This window comes from Epinephelus lanceolatus, chromosome 7 (assembly GCF_041903045.1).
Source record: "Epinephelus lanceolatus isolate andai-2023 chromosome 7, ASM4190304v1, whole genome shotgun sequence".
NCBI lineage: Eukaryota > Metazoa > Chordata > Actinopteri > Perciformes > Serranidae > Epinephelus > Epinephelus lanceolatus.
Genome location: NC_135740.1, coordinates 27,145,465 through 27,167,012, shown reverse-complemented (window position 1 = coordinate 27,167,012; position 21,548 = coordinate 27,145,465). Strand labels below are relative to the sequence as shown.

The window sequence follows — 21,548 nt, the reverse complement described above, 5'->3', positions numbered from 1 at the left end:
CTTTGGTGGCGAAACTTTTGTATTTAGTAGTGTTAATTCTGATTAATTGTTTAATTTCATATAGTGTATAAAACTATTACATGTTTTCATTGTTTGTACTATACATCTGTTTGTGTTTATTGGAAACATATTTTTTAAAAATGTAAATGCGAATGAAGGCAATAAAGCCGCACTGACTGAACTGAGAGTCAGAGACACATACCAGATGTGAGATTAACAATGAAATATAACATCTATACACGCTCATCCCATTTATCTGTGTCAGAGGAGCCCATTATGAATCGAAGTGCTACTTAGTGTTATTTATATTGTGCCCGGTAAGAGTCGTGAGCATCAGTGACGGTGAGCTCACTGCCAGCTCCAGACACCCTGCACTTCACCTCTAAAGGCTCCCTGACTACATGTCATGCCCTCATCACAGCAAGGTAGTAATCCACTCTAATGCCATAAGAAAAGAGTTCAAGCACTGACATGCTCCATGTCCCACAGGCAGGGTGTGAGTGGAAAACTGTGACTTGGGGGGGGCAGAGATTCAGATGAGAGGGCCTGCAGATATTTGATGGATAAAAGGCTCACTTAAAGTGCCAGATGGCACTATCAAATACAGGACAGGTAAAGTGCTGGAGATGGGGCAGAGCTCTCTTTAGAGGCCACTTATCACTCTTAACTATAAAATATATTTAATGGGTAAAATGAACATAAAAATGGGACAAAATGCAAAGTGTGCCCGTGTGTCGTATTAGCTTGGAGTCACACTCTCCTTTAAGTTATATAAGGAGAGAACACTTTCACCAGTAATGGTACTTTTAAGAACAACATATTCCATGCTACTTTTTGCTGTTAACTTAAAGCAAAAATCAGATCTCTGGGATTACACACACACACACACACACACACACACATTAGGATTGGAGAAATATAAGTTGTGATAGCAATAACATCACTTCAAGTGTGCAGGTTATGCTGTAAATTCCCATGTTACCAAACCGATCCTTTACAGTTTCCTATTAACTTGGTAATGCCAGCAGGTACAAGGGTCTAATCAAATTTAGTTGCATAAAATATTAAGTACATCAGCAGCTGTGCAGGTTTCTCCTATAAGCCTGAAATAACTGATCTTTTGGCCACTTGTGGGCAGTGGAAAAAAGTTGGGAATACACCTTTGACAAATCATCACCTTCAAAGTTTACTTAACTTTAAGAACCTTATCATTCATTTAGAGTTGTGTTTCTGACCACCTGATGAATGAAAGTCCAATATTTACACTCTTTTTGGCTCTATTTTTGGTCTCTACTGATTCCTGAGGTAGTTGAGGAAGTTTATGGCTCTTTAATGCTCCACTATGTTCACCATCTAGTTTGTCCCCCATTTGGTTATGAGGGGGTACTGCAGAGCGGGTATTTAGCTTAGCTTTTTTCACTGAAAACAGCTGCCTCCTTCAGCCAAAAACCACACTTTGAGTGCAGTGAGAGTGAACCAAAACAGTAAAGTTGCAGCAGGAACGCTTAGTGGACTAAACTCAGTATGAAGCTTTGTAAAGTCAAAGGCAGCTGCAGATTCAGGTGATTACTCTCAGTGGGTTCATAACTACGAGTGACCCCTCACACATTGGCTCATTGTTTTCACACTGTCATTTGATGCATTGTTAATATAAAAATATCAATCATAGACACTTTGAGCAACACAAACAAATAGGCAGCAGAGTCCTCTGCAAAGTCTTGTTTCATCTCTCACACTGAGAAAGGTGCTAGTAAAAAATCTTGACACTATTCTTTTTATATAGAAGTTATAGGGCAGCAGAGTGGTGCAGTGGTTAGCAGGGTCACCTCACAGCAAGTAGGGGAGCTCTTCTGTGCGGAGTTTGTATGTTCTCCCCGTGTCAACGTGGGTTTGATACTCATCCCACAGTCCAAAGACATGCAGGTTAATTGGTGACTCTAAATTGCCTGTGGGTGTGAATGTGAGAGTGAATGGTTGTCTTAGCCCTGTGATAGTCTGGCGACCTGTCCAGGGTGTACCCCGCCTGTCGCCCAGTGTCAGCTGGGATAGGCTTCAGCCCCCCCATGACCCCCAACAAGACAAGCGTTACAGAAAATGTATAGACTCACGCAAAATTAATCCCTCTCAATCATCACTTCTAACCCACTACAAATGTGTGGCGATCTATTTCCTGCAGAGACTCTGCCCTCTCTCTGTATTTTCTTTTTTTCTTCTTATTTTCTGCAGGTGAGATTGGCATCTTTTAAAAGGTAGCAACCAGGTGCCAGGCCTCAAGCAGCAGGCATTCAAGACAAACAACAGAAAAAGAAAAACAGCAAATATAGCAAGACAATACGCCAAACAAGAGTAAATCTGGGGCTCGCTTTTGTTTTCACTTTCACTGGTGAGCAAGTTTATAACCAGTAAGTGACAATCCTGTGCATACCTTTAATGTCCAGCAAGGAAACTGTTGTTTTTAGTTGACAGTTGTGTTTCTTTATGTCAGTGCCTGGTCATCAGTCTTGGAGTCGGAGCTGACAGGTTTAGATTACGTGTCACGCCTAGATCTACCCCTGCTCACCAGACTGTTTAGAGGGCAAGAGAGTAACAGTGACGTGTGTGTGTGTGTGTGTGTGTGTGTTTGTGTTTGAGAGAGAGAGAGAGAGATCATCCCCTGACTACTGCAGTTTCCCACACACCTATTTTACCCAGCAGAGTGTATCCAGATTACAGTTAATCCTAAATGCCACAGCCAGACTCCTGACAGCAGCTAAGAGGAGTTGGCATATCAACTCCATTTTAGCTTCACTGCACCGCTGCTGCAATTTAAGACTGATTTTAAAATTTTATTGAGCACCCTTGAGGCTAATCCAGATTTAGCTATATTGCTGAGGTTTTAACCCTTTGTATGCTACAGTGGAGCCTGAGATCCTGGTGAGGAGTATTTAGGTAGTGATCTGATTGTGGAGACGGACATATTGTATCTCTTCGCTATAATAAAAAGGAACATTAAAAATGCACCACCCTTTACTTGAACCAGAATCCGTTGGTTGTGCTGTACGTCTTTGTAAAGCTCTTTTAATGTTTTTTTTGTTAATATGTAAATTGGGTTCACTGTAACCTAACACGACCCAACCAGCTCCAATACTTTCATACATTCTCTCTGTTTATTTACTCACATTTTGTTCACCTTTGCATTACCTAGTTTCCTGCTTTCATTATTATTTACTGTGTACTGTTAGAAGGAGAAAAACAGAGTTCAAGTCCAGGACAAGATTCTGTAGCAGAAAATAAAAAACAGAGGACGCAGTAACAGGGAGAGAAGGTGTCAATTAAACACAATATTTTCAAAGTGAAAAATACTGCATTCACCCAGTTGGAGAAACAACTACTGTATATGTGCCAGAGTGCGACTCTCGAAGAAGAGAAGGTGTCAAAAAGACAACTTCCTCAGTGTTTAGAAACTTGCTGCTAAACATGAAACTGAGAAACTTAGCTGAGACACAGCGAGAGAGAGAGAGAGAGAGAGAGAGAGAGAGAGAGTCACCAAAAACAAGCCAAAAAAGAAAAGTAAGAGATAAAAGGGAATATATTGCTACCTATTAACATTCCTCACTTGTTCTTGCGGATCATACCCTGAAAAGTGATTCTAAAAAGTGAAGCTTTTGTGTAACTCAATACAAACTGACAGATGTGTAGGAGAGCAAAGTGAACAAAGATCAGCTCTTATTCGCACTGTTTACCGAACTCTGCTATTAAATCATGGGATTTAAGCCAAAACAGAAATTATCTTGCTACCAAACTTAGCTACTAACATGATATCAGAAATAAGACTCGGAACCTTGCTAAGCATCGGACAATATATAAATTTCCTGTCATGATTAGCTTGGGCAAACTAATTGTGATTCACGATATAATACGGATAGTCATCAACGTATGCTTCAAACTCCTAAAATGGCTCAAAACATACATCACTTTTTTGGTGAACATCTTTTAAAGTGAAAAACAAACAATTTTAAAAGCCAGGATTTTCAACTATTTGAAATTGCATCATATATTTTAATGTAAAATATGCCACTTCTTGATAAAGATCTGTTGTGTTTTCTGAAGTTGGTGCGTATGCAGCCTGTTTTTGCAGGGTCTCTTTGGTTATTGGTTGCCCGGCAGTTTCTATGGGTGCTGCTGGACACAATATTCATGATTATCCTGATAATGGAAATTCACCACAAGCAACTTATTGTGTTTTTTATCAAGATCCACAATAAAATTGTACTTGCAAAAGCCACAATCCTCTATAAGAAGCCCCTTCCACATGTGCATGGATCAGATGGATCAGACACTGAACTGACTTAACCCTGACAGCTCCCTAGCACGAAGTCCGTGTAATGTCAGATTGATCTCATGTGTGAATAGAGCAGGTTGTTGTCTAGAGAATTCACAGCTGGCAAACAGGCATGTAATTACGTTTCTATCTTGCAGTTCTCGTAAAACCGGAAAAAACATCTGAGAGTGAAGAAAAAAGGTAATTTATACGAAGATGTAAACGGAAATGAAACGAAACTGGAGAGATGACGAGATTTGGGAACTTTGGTCGGTAAGAGCTAAAGCTGACATCAACAGACAAATTCAAGAAATGACTTTGGTGTACTCCACATCATGTCCATGTCATGTTTTATCGAGTCATCACCCGTCACCAGGGGCGTAAATATAGACAGTATAGGCAGTGCGGTTGCACTGGGGGCCCTTGGGGTTGGATGGGAATGATTCAGATTGCCACCTGTGTTCAATGAGGAACTCGCATTAAATTAAAAATGGTGCCATTTGCTGTAAGCTATATGCCCCATCTCCATTATGATCTTCTTTCCTTTTCATTTCCTTTCTTTTTGGGTAAAATAGTCTATATAGCAATCTATATCAAAATGAAATGTTTATTCTACATTAACTTAAACTCTAAATAAACTGTATATATTTAAAAAAAAAAACATTCAATTAAAGAATTATTTCTTATTCTCTTTGATATTTTTGTCACAAACAGATATGCACTGATGATTGCTGGGTAACATGTATGTCAATGTCCTAATGTCAAGTCTCTATATCATGTGACATGACGATACGATATCTGGTAGCTACTTTAAGCACATTTAACGTATTATTATTATTGTGACAATATCAATTTAACTTAATTATAAAAGCACTTTGTCTTTATTATGACAGTAATTATATTACTGATTATAGCAATAATTAATTCAACTTGTCAAGACTGACCAGCTGAGCACATCTCCAACTCCAGCGAGCTGTCATGCCTTTCAAACATAAAAGCAGCAGTAAGAAAGGACAAGAGAGAAATGAACAGGAGGACAAAGCAGCAAAGCTCACCAAATTAGATGCCTTTTGATTCTGTATAAACAGTTGCCAGTGGTGTGCGTGAGTGTGCCTTATAACTAGTAACTAGCGTGTAGTATAGGGCCTGTCACAATAGCATGCACTACAGCCTGTGGTAACCACCTTACGCTACAACCCCTCACCTAAACCAAACACTGCCAGTAGGTGACACAGACAATCTCCTGTTGTGTGCCACATGTGTGAAAGAGAAACTCAAGACAATGTCTGGAACTGATTCTCCTGATATCGTCCACAATTCATTTGAGTAAATGGCTATAAAGTCTAATAAGCAAGTTAACTTGAATTGAGGCTTCATGCATACTCTGAGGGGGACTAAAACATGGATATAACATAGCTCAATGTACACGGTAAGCAAATGTTGCTACAATTTAATGCACGCCACACTTTGGGGAACATGGCATAACTAAAAAGAAATGGTTGCATAGGACATCTTTCTAAAAGTAATACTTCTTTAATTATGGACTAAAATCAATCAGGGATGCACTTATGGAACATGTAATGAAATATTTTTTGAGTGTCTGTGACAGAAATCTGTCAGTGCTGTTTCGTGTTCTGGGTCTTTCATTTTCCACCTTGCTGCCTGTTGACAGAAGATTTAACAATTTGGATGGAAACCAAAGTCATGCATAAATATTCTTCTACTAATCAAAATCTAATCTGAATTAGTCCTAATTCTGCCATTCATCCTTTACAAATCAAAGATTACACTCCCCCCCGGGGAAAGCGTTGGTAAGTGACAACCTGTACATTATGTCGCACACATGGAACACACAGAAGGAAACCTTGTATTAAGTATCAAAAACAAAATTAACCAGGCTTGTAAATATTCATAGAAAAGCAGGCAGAGGTGTCACATGAGCCTTCACTTACTGTTGGTTTTGAGGCGGGCTGGCTCACTGTTGCGGCTTCCTGCCTGGTTGATAGCCTTGACAAAGAAGATATAACGGGTGCCACTCTGCAAGCCGTGCACCGTGTAGTGGTTCTGCTTGATGTTAGGTACGATCATCCAGCTGTCTGCAGAGTTGTACAAACCTGGCGGATTCAGGGACACACACACAGACACACACACATACACATAGCATGAGTAACCAGGTTGTGTTGGTGTTTTCAGGGTAAGTACAGTGAGTCCTGCTGAGAGTCTTTTCACTGATGTTCAAAACAGCAAGAAAACAATTCTCCCCAAAATCTGACCGGAGCAGTATGTTATTTTTTGAGTGAGTCATTACACAGTAAGAAGCGCAGAGACCATACAGCCCGCAATGTTATGCAACATTTATGTGTACATACTGATCCACCCCATTACCTTTCCATCGGGTTCATCATGGCGTGCTCTCCTGAGGCGATATTGTGCTAAGCTGAATCTATAAGCCATTAAGAGCGAGGTTCCTCCACAATGTGATAAAATGTCTGTAGTAAGCGCCCGAGGGCAAAGGAGTGTGATAGCCTTTAATGTTCACATGTATGGAACCGTAGGCAATACCAACATGACCCCAGTTGGTGGGCGCTTTGATTCAGAGCAGCTGGCAGTGGAGAGGGTTAGTAATGGCTGGGTTAGCGCTGCAGTCACCTGCTTCTAAACACAGTCTTTTCAGTCTCTCAGCTGCAGCCGACTGTGAAGGATAAAAAGGAAATCTCAGCTCAGGGCTGAGGAGAGACTTGTCTACAATGGGGTGCTCTTTTTGGCCTCTAGTCTTGTGTGTAATAATGGAGATTCATTTACACACCAACATTACTGCCATTTTCACCTCAACCGACCCATGATGTATGAAGTGGTCTGGTATTAAAGCTGAGGGAGAGGTGTGGATTTAAAGGGTGGCTCCATTTTCTCCAGGTTACAAAAGGAGCACAGCACATGGGCAAACAGTGATAAAAAGAACAAGTAGGTGAGGTAAAGTAGGACATAAATAACTAAAAACAAATCAAAGGTAAGATCAAAAACAATAGTAAAATAGATAAATAAGAGAAAATAAATGGAAAGAAATTAAATAATAATTAATATAATTAAATAATTAAGTAGATAACTGAATATAAAATAAATCAAAGGGGTGTTGAAGGCCTTGTTCAGCCAACCTGGCAAATAAGAGGTTGTTGAAGTAGTCAACGAAAGGCTGCCATGCTTTGTGGGTTTTTTTAATCGAGCCCTGACTGCAATATCTCAGCTCTTGTAGCTATGAGTGTACCTTCACCTCTCTGACCCAACAGGCATGTGCAGGTGGAGCCTTGTCCTTCAACTACAGGAGAGCTAGTGGGCGGGCATGAACAGACGTAAAAGCCATGGAGTTTGGGAAGCATGTTTCAGCGTCAAAACGCTATTTTCCCATGCCATTCTGAAAGCTTTTGCCCACATGACCTGACGTAGGTTTCTGCAATGACGCTGCTACATATAAACCACCTAGCCCGCTTAATGTGCCTCTCTGTAACTGAGCCAAGCCTTCTTTTGCGATGTGTGTATCATTCTTCCAAAATAGCTTTATTATACTAAGCCCCTAACTGACACAGAGGCTAAGCAATGCACTGCTGTGGACGCCTTGTTAGTTCAGCAAAAACAAACAGTGCTGGGCAAGTTACTCCCATGACAAAGGTCATGGTGTTTGACAACAGGTAACCAAAGCACAGAAGCTCCAGTTTATTAATTAAAAATCCAGAGCTGCAGGTCTGACCTATTCATGCATTCACATACAGTGGTGACCACTTTGTATTAAAATCCCCTGCTTGATGATATAGAACCATTAAACAGCTTAGACTGTTTAAATTAATGTATAGTCTTAGACACAGAGGGTCAGGCAGAGGATCAAAGTCTGATAATTATGAGATATGGGTAAATATTTGTGGCCCTATGATAGGAAACACAATAAACAAATATTGAGGTTAGCATGACAAACAGAATGGCGTGTCATCAATCACTTTGACAAGTGCAAATTAATAGGAAGAACCACCTGCTGGTTCCTGATGTGCCGGCCAGCTACAGCAGCACCAGAGAGAGAGTTATGCCTAAGAACAGGACTGTGTACTGGCGTTGCTCTATAGTTAGGGATGTGAATAGAAACATCCAACATATACTAACATCAATGTGTCAATCACTGGGAAGAGGAAAAAACACGGACACGGACCTTCCTATGAGGTAGTGTATAACAAATGACATGACGACACACAACAACCTTTGGGGGATGTTTTTTCAAGTGGAGCGGTGTGGATTAATGAAAAATGTAATTACGGGTGACAACACATTACTTGACATTGTAAATGTAATTAAAAAATGCAATAATATTTTCCGAAATTCTGTTGGTAATGCGTTATATTACTAAGTTGCTGCTAAAAAGTAATGTATTACTGTAATGCATTACCCCCCAACACTTCAAACAAAGTAAAAGAACTATGTAGGTCTTGGTACTGAAATTTCTAACTGCAACACAAAACCTTGAAAACATTAATATTTGAAACCATTTGCGACACCACAGGGAAAACCTAACACTGAGAGCACACAATTTTAAATTCTAAAAGATTTAGAAAGATAAATATAACAAGGCTACAGCATGACAATGACAACTTTTCTTTTCTTGATTAGTAGCACAGAACTGCAGAATGATTGTATTAAACATTAACAATGAGAGAGATTGAGAAAGTGCAGCTGGCAGCAGTGTATTAATACTAAAACTGTTTCAAATATTCACTTTAACCACTCAAATAAAAGCTGATACTGTATATTATGTGGATACTACATGATTGCACTGATTACACAGGATTTTATTACATTATTTGACATGCTTTGAAGAGCTAATACATAGTTTTTCACTTCAGGAAAGTGGATGTTCTGTGAGGTAAAATTACTGTTTTGTCAAAAGAGTCTAGAAGCTTTGAGGAGGGTGATACAACAGCTTCAGTTCCCTGTCAGAAAGGGCTGTCTGAAGGCAACGTAAAGCAGTGAATATATGGCTCTGACTATGAATAAGTACCTCATATAACCCCATTTCAAAAAATCCAACCCTTACAGTTATAATTATCAGCTCTCTAACCCACGTCACTGCTTTTTGCTAACAGCTGATGGGTGCTTCCATCTGAAAAATCCGGAAAAGAGGACGCAGACGGAGCCGCCCCTTTAAGCTGGCAGAGTGTTGTGGAAGGCAGCTGTTTATTTGAATCAGATATCACAAAACTTGCGACATCTGACAGTTGCTACTGCACTTCTGCTTCCAGCAGACGTGTGAAAAAAAGACAAACAAGGTGTGAAATTTTCCACTGTCAGTGCACTGGCTGTGTTTTGCACAGACTTTCATCGGGATTGTCATTGAGCGCAGGTGAAGAAAACTGATAAACATCTCTCAGCAGCAGAGTGCAGGGCAGCTCTAACCACAGCCAACGTGCTGTGTTTGTGCACCAACACAGATGAATATTAGTGAGTTATTAATTGCACTGCTAGTTAAACCTTGAGCCTCACTAACAGTATGAGTAATGCAGCCGTGATGTGCCAACAGATGACCAGAAAGAAATGATGTTTTATGAGCAAACACTGAGCACCAGGATTAACATTTCCTTCAGTTGCTTAAAAAAAATCCAGCACACATTTAAATAAACCCTTGCCAAAACAAACAGCGCATCTTGTTTGGTAGCACTACAGCTGAAGTTAATGTTTGTGGAGTTGAAGGTAGAATAACAATCCTTTTCATTGTCTCATCTTCCCTCCCCCCCCCCGCAGATTTGCAGGGAAATAAAAATCCTGAAAGGGAGAGAGCTCTCAGGGCCATGCATTCCTTGTCCCTTCTGGTGAGGATGCCTTGTGAATTATTGAACAAGATGGCAACAGCATGCATAAGTAACAGCCGAGAGTCTGCTTGTAAATATAAATACTTCACAGGACGCAAATAAGGCCTTTAAAAGTGAGTCGGCTTTAAGAATGAATGAGGGGAGGGGACTGTTAAAGTGAGAGTGAAGGCTGCGTCTTTACATATCTGCCGACTTCCACGAGCTTTCCTCAAGGAAAATACTGAGGAGGGCTTTCATCTTCCTTTACGATGAGAGCATGAGGCAGTTTAAGAGAAGCTTCTTTAAACCTTGCATTTAGACAATCCATTTTGTATCCAGAGATGGCCGGCACATTCATCTGCATTTTATTTCAGCCTGCTCTTACAAATATGCGTTCACTGTCAACAATAAAATCCCCACAAAAAAGCAAGCGTGTTGTTCTACTGGGACAGCTGTCCCTAGTTGTGAAAATTATGCCTCCCACCTGTCATTTTAGTCTCTTCCTGTAGAAATTAGAGAGGCTACGATGTTATGTGGGCTTTCAAAAAGAGACACAGGAGGAAGACGAGGGAGAAGGACTTCACGCCGCTTTCCATTTTTACAGCTTTTGATCTCCATAGCACCTCTCCCTTTTTTGCAAAATCAAATTAGGTCAGTACACAGCAATACTGCTATTGCTACTCTTACCACTGTAAAGGGGCTTTCTGACACTAGCCGAGTGCTGGAGAGTGCTGTGACTTCAAAGTGTGGGGGTGCAATAACTGAATGTGCCATTGTAAAAAGAGAGAGAAAAGGGAAACGGGGGGAAATGGATCAGCTTGTGTCTTGCATCCAGACATCAAGTGTGAGAGTGTGTGTATGTATTATGTGTGTGTGTCTGTTTGTGTCTGTGGACAGTTGAGAAGGGAACAGAAACATTAAGCATCCTGGGACTGGAAGGGGTTGTCTTTGATGATGCAATATAGAGCTGACAGCGACTGTACTGTATGTGTGTGAGAGCTTGCATGTGTATGTGTTGGCAACCCAGTCACCAAAATAAATGTTGACATTGTATATTCCTGCAAAACACAGAAACACAATATTTTTACATGTCTTTACATTTCAGCAATGCTGTGGTTAACTTGTGGTTATGTTTAGGCACAAAAAAACACTTGGTTACAGTTGTGAAAAGATGTTTTGGCTTAAAACACCAACTTTTGAAGGCAAAATCACTGCTGGAAATGCAGCCAATGTCCCACCCTGCACCCCCCCAAAAATTGAGCATGCTGTGTCTGACTTATCAGTGTCATTTCTGTTTGTCATTGATGCTGCTCTGTTCTGTTCCCGAGGGTCTTTGCTGCTGCTCTCCCCGACTTAGGCTTTCACTGTAGGCGCATGGAAGGGCAGGGAGGTTTGCCTCTCTACATCAGGTTTTCCTGGTTTGCACGTGGAAGGGCAGAAAGGTGTGCTCTCTGCGCCTTAGGCTGTCCACACAGATGCATGGAGGAAGCTTTCTGCATAGGCCCAAGGAAAGGCAGAGAGGCCCCAGAACAGAGCCATACCACCAAATATAATACTGCAAATGGAAATAAAGTTTTCTTTGCAGCCAGTGTCTTGCTAAAAAACACCAGTTTTAGTGGCACAGTTGCTGCTGGAAATGCTGCAGGATGGTGTTTTTGTGGCACCATCACCACTGGAAATGTCAGTAATGTCTCATTCACTTTTGGTGGGACAATTGCTTCAGGAAATGCAGCCAGGGTGGCACAACCACTGTTGAATATGCCGCCGATGTCTCGCCAGAAAACAAGCTCTGTTGTTTGTTGATCTCAGACAGTGGTCTGCATGGGTCTGCAGCTTAGCAGCCATCGAGCCTAAGTGTCAGGCCATCCACCATCCTGTCCTGCTCCGGGCAGAACAGCTGTCTCACCATAGTGTCACGCCATCCACCATCCCCTTCTCCTCCAAATGACAAAGTCAGCGCATACACATATAAGCAGAGCTAAGATGCCATATAAACGTTGACATGATCTGTATTACATGTACAAATGTAACATACCCGTAATTTGCAGAAACATGCAAAGCTAACATTCTCTTCTGGCAACTGGGCTGGTGTTCTATGTGTGTATGAGGGTTACTCTGTGCGCGTGTGTGTGTGAATCAATAAAGTGCATCACCTGCATCTCTCTCGCGCTGCCTCCATGTAACTTTAATAAGCATGCCGTTATGTCCCTTGTTTCCTGCAAAGACTGAACCCTCATCAACATTTCATCAAACTCTGCTTCAAAGATTGATCTGGCTGATACTCTGAAAGATGCCCTGCCGAGATACAGAGATGTTTTTCCCATCTGTGGGCTTTCCTGACGCCCACTGTGATACTGCTTTTCACCTGTGATAATCATATTAATACTTCACCACAGGGCAGTGCTTATGAATACACATGAAAGACAGATGAAACCAGCTTGTAGAGATATTGCTGCCGTTGCTAACATGCAGGCCTCCTGGAAAAATGTATAAATTGGCAATAGAGGCTGGAAAAAGGTGCTTGAAGTCATGCAGAGGTGGGAGCAGGGGTATGGACTTCTATTACTCCAGACAGATACAATAAAATCAGCTGAACGATGCAGGAAAAACTGATGCGTGTGAAACTAGTGAGGCTATTTGGCGTCTAAACCTTGTTCGTTTAAAGGGTAATAGTTATCAATATGACAGCTGTGGGCCATGAGGAGAGGCATTAAATGAAACAAAGTGGCTGTAGAGCCAACAATGGTGCTGTGGATGTAAAGTGGGAAGACTTTTCACTGGAGGCCATGATGATGATGCTGTTACATTTTGAATAGCAAAAGAGTCGCAGCACTTCCTCTTAAGGAATGCAAAATATCTTAAACTCGATTTATTTATTTCAAGTTATTTTTTGCCCTTATTTAAATGTTTCTTTTTCAGTCATTTTAAAGAGTTAAATGGGAATACTGATACCACTCTCATGTGTGTATGCTAAATATGCAGCATAGTGAGTAGAAGCAGGGGGAAACAGCTCGCCTGGTTCTGTCCAAGGGTAACAAAATCCTCCTATCAGCCTACCAGTTGTGTCTCGTTTGTTTAATTCAAAGAACAGTGTAAAAAAAAAAGGTTGAAGGGGTTATGTGCGGACTATTTATTGGCTGGATGCAGTAGCTCAACTGTAAACTTGTCAGGCAACCACTCCTGCACCAGGTCAGTAACCTGCAAGTAATTCTAGTAAATGAACTAAATGTGGATGGGCAGTGGATGAGAACAAAAATATTTTGTATTTGTTTTTTCTGGAGAACTCAGGGATGAAAATTATTGTGTTTTTAACATCTAAATCAGCTAATATTATCAAGCCTAATCAACCACCATGTATTTTTTTTTTTTTACTGTGAAGGCCTACGACACAACTTGTTCTTGCCATTAGGGGCATTGGGTGCAGCCAATAACAGAGACTTTTTGTGGTTCAAGAACAAAGAGGCTCTCTGAAACCAGGAACTGTGGATGATATTCTTTTCTTGCACAGCAACATCTTCATAGTGAGTAACAAGACGGTTGTTAATTGATTCTGCTAAATAGGCCACGTTCAGTTATATTTCTAATTCATGTTATATGTTCCAATTGTGAAGTAAAAATAGTAAAAATATATTTACGGTCTGGGCGGGTCAGTATCTGTCTTGGGTTTAATTATGGGTAAAGGCCCTAACACACCAAGCCAATGGTCAGTCAAGGTCAATGTCAGGTTGTCAGTGAGTGTCTGTCACCCTAGTTTTTGCGGTATGTCCAACACTATTGGAGCTAGTCAGCTTTTTTTTGGCTTATGTAGCATGTTGAATCTGCGTAGGAGCCAGGAGAGCCCATCAGTGAGTGAAATCACTGTGATCAGCAGTTCAGCTCAGTGTATACGAAGAGAAACAGAGGTGAGAAAAGCAAACAAACGACTTAAGTCAAGAGGGCGTGAAACTGATCTAAACTTGTTATATTAGGTACGACTTTTTTCAGTCTTTCGCAGAAAGTGTTATTGTTTGTGAGCGCAAGGTAAGGATCCTTTCTTCTTCAATACTGGGTTGTGTTGCGTTGCTTATGTGCTAACTGGCTAACTAGCATGTTGAATCCATCCTGTCTCGTCCTGTCTTCTGGTTTGCCTTTTGAATGGCACATACAGAAGACTACTGCTACCTGCTCCTATGGAGAGTTATTACCTCTCAGGCACAAAGCGTACATGCTAGTTGGCTGTAGTCTTTGCATTATGTGCAACATAACACAGGAGACACAGGAGACATAAGGCAATGCAACAGTTAACCTATGCCGCTACCAGTTCTTTGTTGTAGGACTGATGTGTCTGTACCTTGACGGGTCTTTCCAGTACTGATCTTTGCGTGCGCAGGTGGGTTTTTCAAAACTGGAACTCTGCTCCAGCATGTGAGTGTATTTCCCAAAATGTTGAACGACTTAAAATGTCTATATATTTTAAATGCATTTTTTATCTAGACCTATAAAGTGGAATATGCATAAACTGAAAAGTCACCCTTAGATCAATTCTAGCATCAGATTAAAATCTGTGTCAACAAACAGTGGCATGTATCATTTACGGCCATCCTTTTGTTTTAGTGTTGCGTTATTGATGAAACAATAAAGGTGTAGCCCTTATCAGTGTTTAGATCAGCGTTACTGTCTGACATAAAAAAGCAACATCAGAAGAGTATGACTCAACACTGATAGCTCAAAAGGAAGTCATATCATATTCTTTCTCATCAATTACACCTTTCTGTTTCTATTTCTCTTATTTTTTTCTCTCGACCCCCGACGTCTTTCTTGATCATCATCGCAGAAATCAACATCATAAAATAAACTGACTATAACAGAGTGTGTGAGCATGTGATTACAAAGTAAAAAGAAAGAGAGATATTTTCAGTGGAGTGGCTGCACAGTATAAGTGGATAGTTGGGGATGTCAGTTGGCAGATAAACAAAAGGGTCAACCACACTAGACACTGCAACTTGCAGAGGGCCACAGGTAGCAGCTACACTATTACAGTGCAGACATCTTTACTTGAGTCATACTTGGCTTTTTGACACTGCTTACTTTTCTCCATGGTATTTGGTTTCACTTGCTGATTCTATTTTCTGCTGCTGTGCTTGGATGATCCTGCAGAGGCAGGGTTCACATGACCCCCCTCCTCATGGGAGGGCCAAGGCAGAGGATGAGGCCAGCAGAGGGGAAAAAAAAGAGAGAGAGAAAGGATGGCGCTCAAGTGGGAGCATTTAGCCACTTGGAAAGTTTGAAAAAAAAAGCAATGGTAAAAACTCAAGTGGCGCGGCAAGCTAAATGGGTTACTCTCTTTCTCAGTTTCTCCTGTGAATTTCTGAGGACTTTGTGGCAGCACACGGCTGAATATCTGAGTCACTCAGTCTATCACAGCTGAAATGTATCCTGATGTTTCAAATGGCTGGGGCACTTGAGTTGCATGGTTAGATGGAGAAATGTCAGGCTCCACAGAGAGGAGGAGAGGAGAGGAGAGGAGAGGAGATGATGAAAGGATCAAAGAGAGGAAAAAAAGTGGAGAGGCACAGGTGTGTGTGTGTGTGCGCACACGCATGGTTATGTACATTAATCATATCCACCTCACATCAATAAGTGGTAATTCTCACCTCCCATATGTAACCATTATCCACTCTGATTCTCACCTGCTCCTCTCCTCCTACACACTGGTCTGTCTTCTTTTACATGGTGACAGACAATCAGCTGTGATGCTGATCAGATAAAGGGGGGCTGATTTTTGGTAAATGTGTAAATCCTGTCCAGGACTATTAGAAGTATGAATCAGGATTTAAGGAGAGTATGAACCATGACTACAGAGGACATTCAAATGTACAGTATCATAACGCCATGGCCTCAACTGTAGGCAAAATGTCATCAAATTTGGCAGGATTGTTCAGCTATTATTTGTGCATGCTACGATTTCACACACTCTTGGTTAATACTTTCAAGGAGCCTGGAAAAAACTCCTACGTAGGCACAACTATTCATGACCACAGTGATGGGTTTGACTTTATCGAAGGCATTAGAACATCATCTGAGCCCTTATGCTCTGCAGTTACGAGCCAACACATTAAGGGCCACGTACACAGCCACATGGTGGTGATATTGGATCCGAAATCTGCTCTGAAAACTAATCACTTGCTCCTAATAATTGCCTTGTGATTACAGCTCTATATGGTGCAGTTTTACTAATTACATATGTAACACGAGAAGCACTGAATGAAAGACCTTTGCCATGGCAGTGCTACAGATGGATTAATGAGGCAATGCGAGAAAACATTTGAGAGGCTTCAACTCTGCTGGCTAATCCAAAATGCTCGCAAGATCCTGATATGTTTACAAGCCTGAAACAAAAATGAGCTTTGGTATAGGGAGGAGTGGGAGAGGTCAGCAGTGGTTTCACATCCTCAGCTCTTGTTTCTCTGTTTCTGCAGACTTTTCACACAGCTTAAACAAAAACCAGATACTAAATAGTGAATCTACTCAAAGCATCCCCGCGTGATATGTACTGTATGTCCTATTTTTATAACAAGAAGTCTTGATAACTCAGCTCAGTGTCTCTATAAATACAAGCATGGAGGACAACAAAGACCAGAGCTGGACAGAAAATCTAGGTTATGCAACGCTGTTTGTATAAAATATTGAACATATGAAAATAAGTCTGAGCCGTACTTTGACTATTGTGGTGCTCCAGTTTGTTTTTCTTTGTAACTGCAGATAGGTCAGTTCGAATGGTGTGCGTGTGTGAGGAGGTGCATGTGTGTATCTCTGCAAGATAATGGCTAGGAGACTCTTATTATGGTAAATGCTACAATAAAACTGCCCTCTCCCATATATGTGCTCATGTGTGCATTGTATTAATGTGTATATGTGAGTCAAAAGTATAACTCATGCTGAACAGCAGCCACAATTACAGGATTCCGGTAAGTGCTACAATTTATCACAAGGTGGGAAGACTCATAAAGTCAGAAAACTGACTCATTACTGTCATTTATGCTGCAACATTTCACTTAAATTAACTAACATTAAACTACTGGTCATAACAGACTGAGTGAAGCTGCGGCAGCAAAACCTCTAAATGTACTGTTGAGAGTAAAAATGTGTTTTATTGCTTATAATTTCAGTTTTTCATTTGTAAGAGAAAATATGTGCCATTTTTTTTTCTTTTCTAACATTATATAGTCTCATTTTAAAAGCTCTTTAAATTTGACAGTGTTTGAGTAAAACACTCTCAATGATTAAAACACTATCAATGCCAGAGAGAGTCATTGATTCCTAACCTTTGAAGTTACCATGTAGGTGTTTTGCTTTAATGATATAGCCTCCGTGTTATCAGCCTTGAAGAGAGCAGTTAGAATCGTGTATTACCGGTGTTACTGAGTTGTTTCTATTGCTCACTGTATGGCTACTGGATGGGAGTGTTGCGTTCTTTAAAAGCTCTGAATAGCCAGTTCGATATTTAAAGGAATTTTCCTTCATAAACCACATAAAAAACAAATCAAATATTTCACCCAGTTGCCTCGATTCTACGTCAAATTAAATGTTTAAGGTAGTTAAATGCAGATCAACTAAGTATTTGATCCCTCTTGGCCAAAACTTGATTGAAACAATCCGGTAACGCTTTACTTGAAGGTATCTACATAAGAGTGACATGACACTGTTATAACTATGACATGACACCGTCATAAACATTATGTTCATGTCATGAACGTTTATGACTGCTGTCATTAAGTGTCATTCGGTTATTGTAATGACAAGTTGACACTGTTTGGGTTGTCTTGTTTATGACAACTTGACATTAATTAAGGTGACATTACCAGAAGTTGTCTTTGTCACAACAATAATAATCATTATGTCAACTTGTCCTTATCATGACAAGTTGACATTAACCAGGATGACATTACCAGAAGATGTCTTTGTCATAACAATAATAATCATTATGTCAACTTGTCATAAACACAAAAAGAGGTGCATTTCTTGTTAATGTCAAGTTGTTATGACAAAGACAACTTCTGGTAATGTCATCCTAGTTGATGTCAAGTTGTCATAATCTAGACAACCCAAACAATGTCACCTTGTCATTACAAAAACCGAATGACACTTAATGACAGCAGTCATAAACGTTTACGACCGTGTCATGTCATAGTTATGACAGTGTCATGTCACTCTTATGTAGATACCTTCAAAGAAAGTGTTACCAACAATCCTTTAAAAATCCCCAGGTTATTGCTGAAATACAACTGATCATAAACTTGTAGGCTCAGATCATGAGTACGTGTGATCTACAGAGCTGATCTCATTTTCTGTGTGTGTGTGTGTGTGTGTGCACAAGACTCACTGATGAAATTTGTCTGCCCGGTGTAGATGGTGTACTGCAGCTCGTAGGAGGTGACGCTGAACTCATCCTCTGACGTCCAGTGAACAGTGATGGTGTCGTGGGAGGCGGTGCACAGCTCATCTCTTATGGATGGCGGGTTGGGAGCTACACACGGAGGGCACAAGAAATTTAATTATACAAAAACAAAAGTTAGAAATAGTCATGATTTGATATAGAAGTAATTCTTGGAGATAATGTGTCACATAAGGTGTCCACCATAGACTTGATACACGCAGCTCTTACCTGTTAGGTAATCTAGTCCCTCCAGAATCTTCTTCTCTCTGGAAAAGTCCAGGGCAAAGTTGTCAAACGCCTCGTTCAGGTTGACGTCAGGGATGAGTACCTGGGAGGAGGCTGTCGCCATGGCAACCCTTTACAGCGGTCATGAAACGGGAGAGAGGGAAAGGAAATGTCAGGGGAACAGCAGAGCGGTGAGGGAGCAGAGGAGGGCCGAGATGCCGGGCGAGGCGATGAGAGGAAGAGAGGGGAGGAGCAGGGACGGATGAAAGGTGATGAAGAGTTGGACAAATGTGAGGAGAGAGGTGAAGGAAGTGAGGTGACAAGTGGGGAGAGGTGGCAGACAGCAGTAGTTTGTGATGAAAAAGATGAGAGAGAGATGGAGGGAAAGAAAATATAGAGGGATAGAGGATTTAATTAAAAAAGCATACAGTATAGAAATATTCATCAAACAGAAGTGTCTGCAACCTGCCCTCCATAAACTCCCACTAACTCACAGTTGTTGTTAACCCAGAGAGCCTTCAAAACACAGACAAACTCAGACACACACTGACATACTGACTCCATAGTCTGCGCAGCTTTGTGGAAACTTGCGCCTACTTCTGCTTTGAGCATCAGTGAGCCGTCTGTGGCAGGAGCCAGCCTGAACCACAGTGCTGGAAGGGTTACAGAGCAGCACAGAGCGGAGCACAGACCAGCACTAGTCCTTGAGACTTTTATTTTCCTAGTGAAGAGAGACCAGTCAGTCAATAACGTGCCCGAGTCCGGGCCAAATAAAAAGATGCTACCCTAGCTGGAGATTATGCACAGACCTTTGTCTGCGTGAGAGAAGGAGCGAGAAAGCTGTGATGGGAGGAAGGGATGAAGGTATTACAGAAGTACGCAGGTGGAAAGAGAAAACGCAGAGTTGGCCACTTAAAAAATAGATGATTTACACCAGAGGCCTGGCATTGATCGCAGGAGCTTAAGAGGGTTGATAAAATGCTGATTTCACCAGCAGTCTTACTCTAAGATTGGATTTCATAAAAGGAAAAAGGCAAAGTCATTGTGGGACAGGAGTTTTGAGATTTTTGTGTCTTACCACAAGGGTTGTCAATATACCAGAATTCTAAACTTCAATACAAAACTTGTATGAAAAAACACAATACTCGATACCACTTTCGAAGCCATTGCAAAAAGAAAACAAAGCACTAGGAACACAAAATAGGATTTTTTTTTTTACTCTTCCTTCTTTTTATGAACAACCTGCACACAGTGCTGGTACGGAAAAAGAAACTGAACACACGGCTCCAGTGATGTGTTGGGTTTCTCGCTGGAGAGAATGCCGAAACAGTCAGAGGTTTGGGACCAGTTGATTTTCTTCCCTCCTGTTCCTTCTGCGCAGCCTTGGGTTGTATTGTCGATTCATTTTTTTTATAGCTATGGTTCCTTCCATACTATCAAATGTATAATTAATGGAAATCCTATTGTTTTAAACATGTGTATCAAAAAGAATCAAAGTAGCAATGCTTCTGACATCCTTAGTTAACATTTATGATCTCTACGTGCATTTATTCCTGTGTGTCTTGTGTTTTGTGTCTTTTTGACTCTATAGTCCCTTTCCCACTACACAAAACATCCACAAACATCTGGCTTTTTTATGAAATGTGAAAGGTTAGAATCTGCATTCACACCCAGGACAAATGACCCTGCAGTTGTCACAGGTATTAATCAGCTCCAGCTCTGCTCAGCTTCGATCGGCAGCGATGAAAATACGACACTTATGTGGACTAGGCTTGTCACGATATCAGAATTTCAGTAGTCGATACCAGTGAATTTCGACGATTCTCAATGCTCATTCGATGCCACGATAAAAAACAAAAAACAGAACTCATGTATATCTAAATTTACTACTTTATTAAATCTGTTTCAAACTTTAACTTTAACTCTTAAGGCCTCATTTACACCACAAGTGGTCCACAAGCGTTGCGGCAGCACATGTGTATTCACACCAAAACCGAACAGATGCGTCGCACAGCGGCCGCTGCTGTCCAGTCAAAATACAAACCACACCCGAACAGTTGGTGGCTGGAGTGCACTGTGTTTGCAAATCTCCAATAAACCCCAAAGAAGAAGAAGAAGAAGTGAGTTTGGACCCAAAGCCCAAGGTGGACAGATTTGCGTGCCGCGTACTACCTGACTTTTTGACAAACCGAGGTGTTGTGGCTCCAGCAGCACTTGTAAAAGCCATTGTTTCTAGCAAAGATGATGGAGAACAGGCATTCTTCTTTGGTGCTCGTCATCGGCACCGACTGATGCGTGTATACTGCCTCCGTCAGTTCCGATCGACACGGCCCGCTGAGGGCAAAGTTGTATCCGGTACTTATGGTACTGACGAAAAAAAAACAAAAAAAAAACAGGTACCGACGTATTTTTGCATGTTGGCATCGACTTGGTACTGAAGTATCGGTTCTCATGACAACCCTAATGTGGACTGCCGGTAATGTTAAACCATTGCCGGCAGGATGCAATGGCGTGCTGCCACAAAATACTATCCATCTTTAAGCAGCGCACGAACATGGTTAAAAATTTAGTGGCTACCGAGTTTGACAGAGAGACTGAAGAATAAGAGATATAAAAAGACATTTTTACTGGCCTACATGCTGCTTTCTGCTGTTTACTAACCTGTATTCCAGCCTGTCTTTAATGTCAAACATAACACACACACACACACACACACACACACAAAGAATAATTGTGTGCTGCTGAGCGACGTACATAGCTCTCGTCTACTGGCAATAGGAAAGCA

General features: G+C 41.1%; 1 protein-coding gene across 4 annotated transcripts in view; it reads right to left on the bottom strand.

Moving 5' to 3' along the window:
* Positions 1-21,548, bottom strand: part of mid2 (midline 2) — a 219,630-nt gene that overhangs the window by 24,248 nt on the left and 173,834 nt on the right. For all 4 annotated transcript variants that reach the window (XM_033622496.2, XM_033622488.2, XM_078169377.1 and 1 more), the window contains 3 exons: positions 18,767-18,894; positions 18,485-18,628; positions 6,253-6,414 (listed from right to left, as the gene is read on the bottom strand). In XM_033622496.2, the coding sequence (XP_033478387.1) occupies positions 6,253-6,414; positions 18,485-18,628; positions 18,767-18,894 (434 nt within the window). The remainder of the gene's footprint in view (positions 1-6,252; positions 6,415-18,484; positions 18,629-18,766; positions 18,895-21,548) is intronic.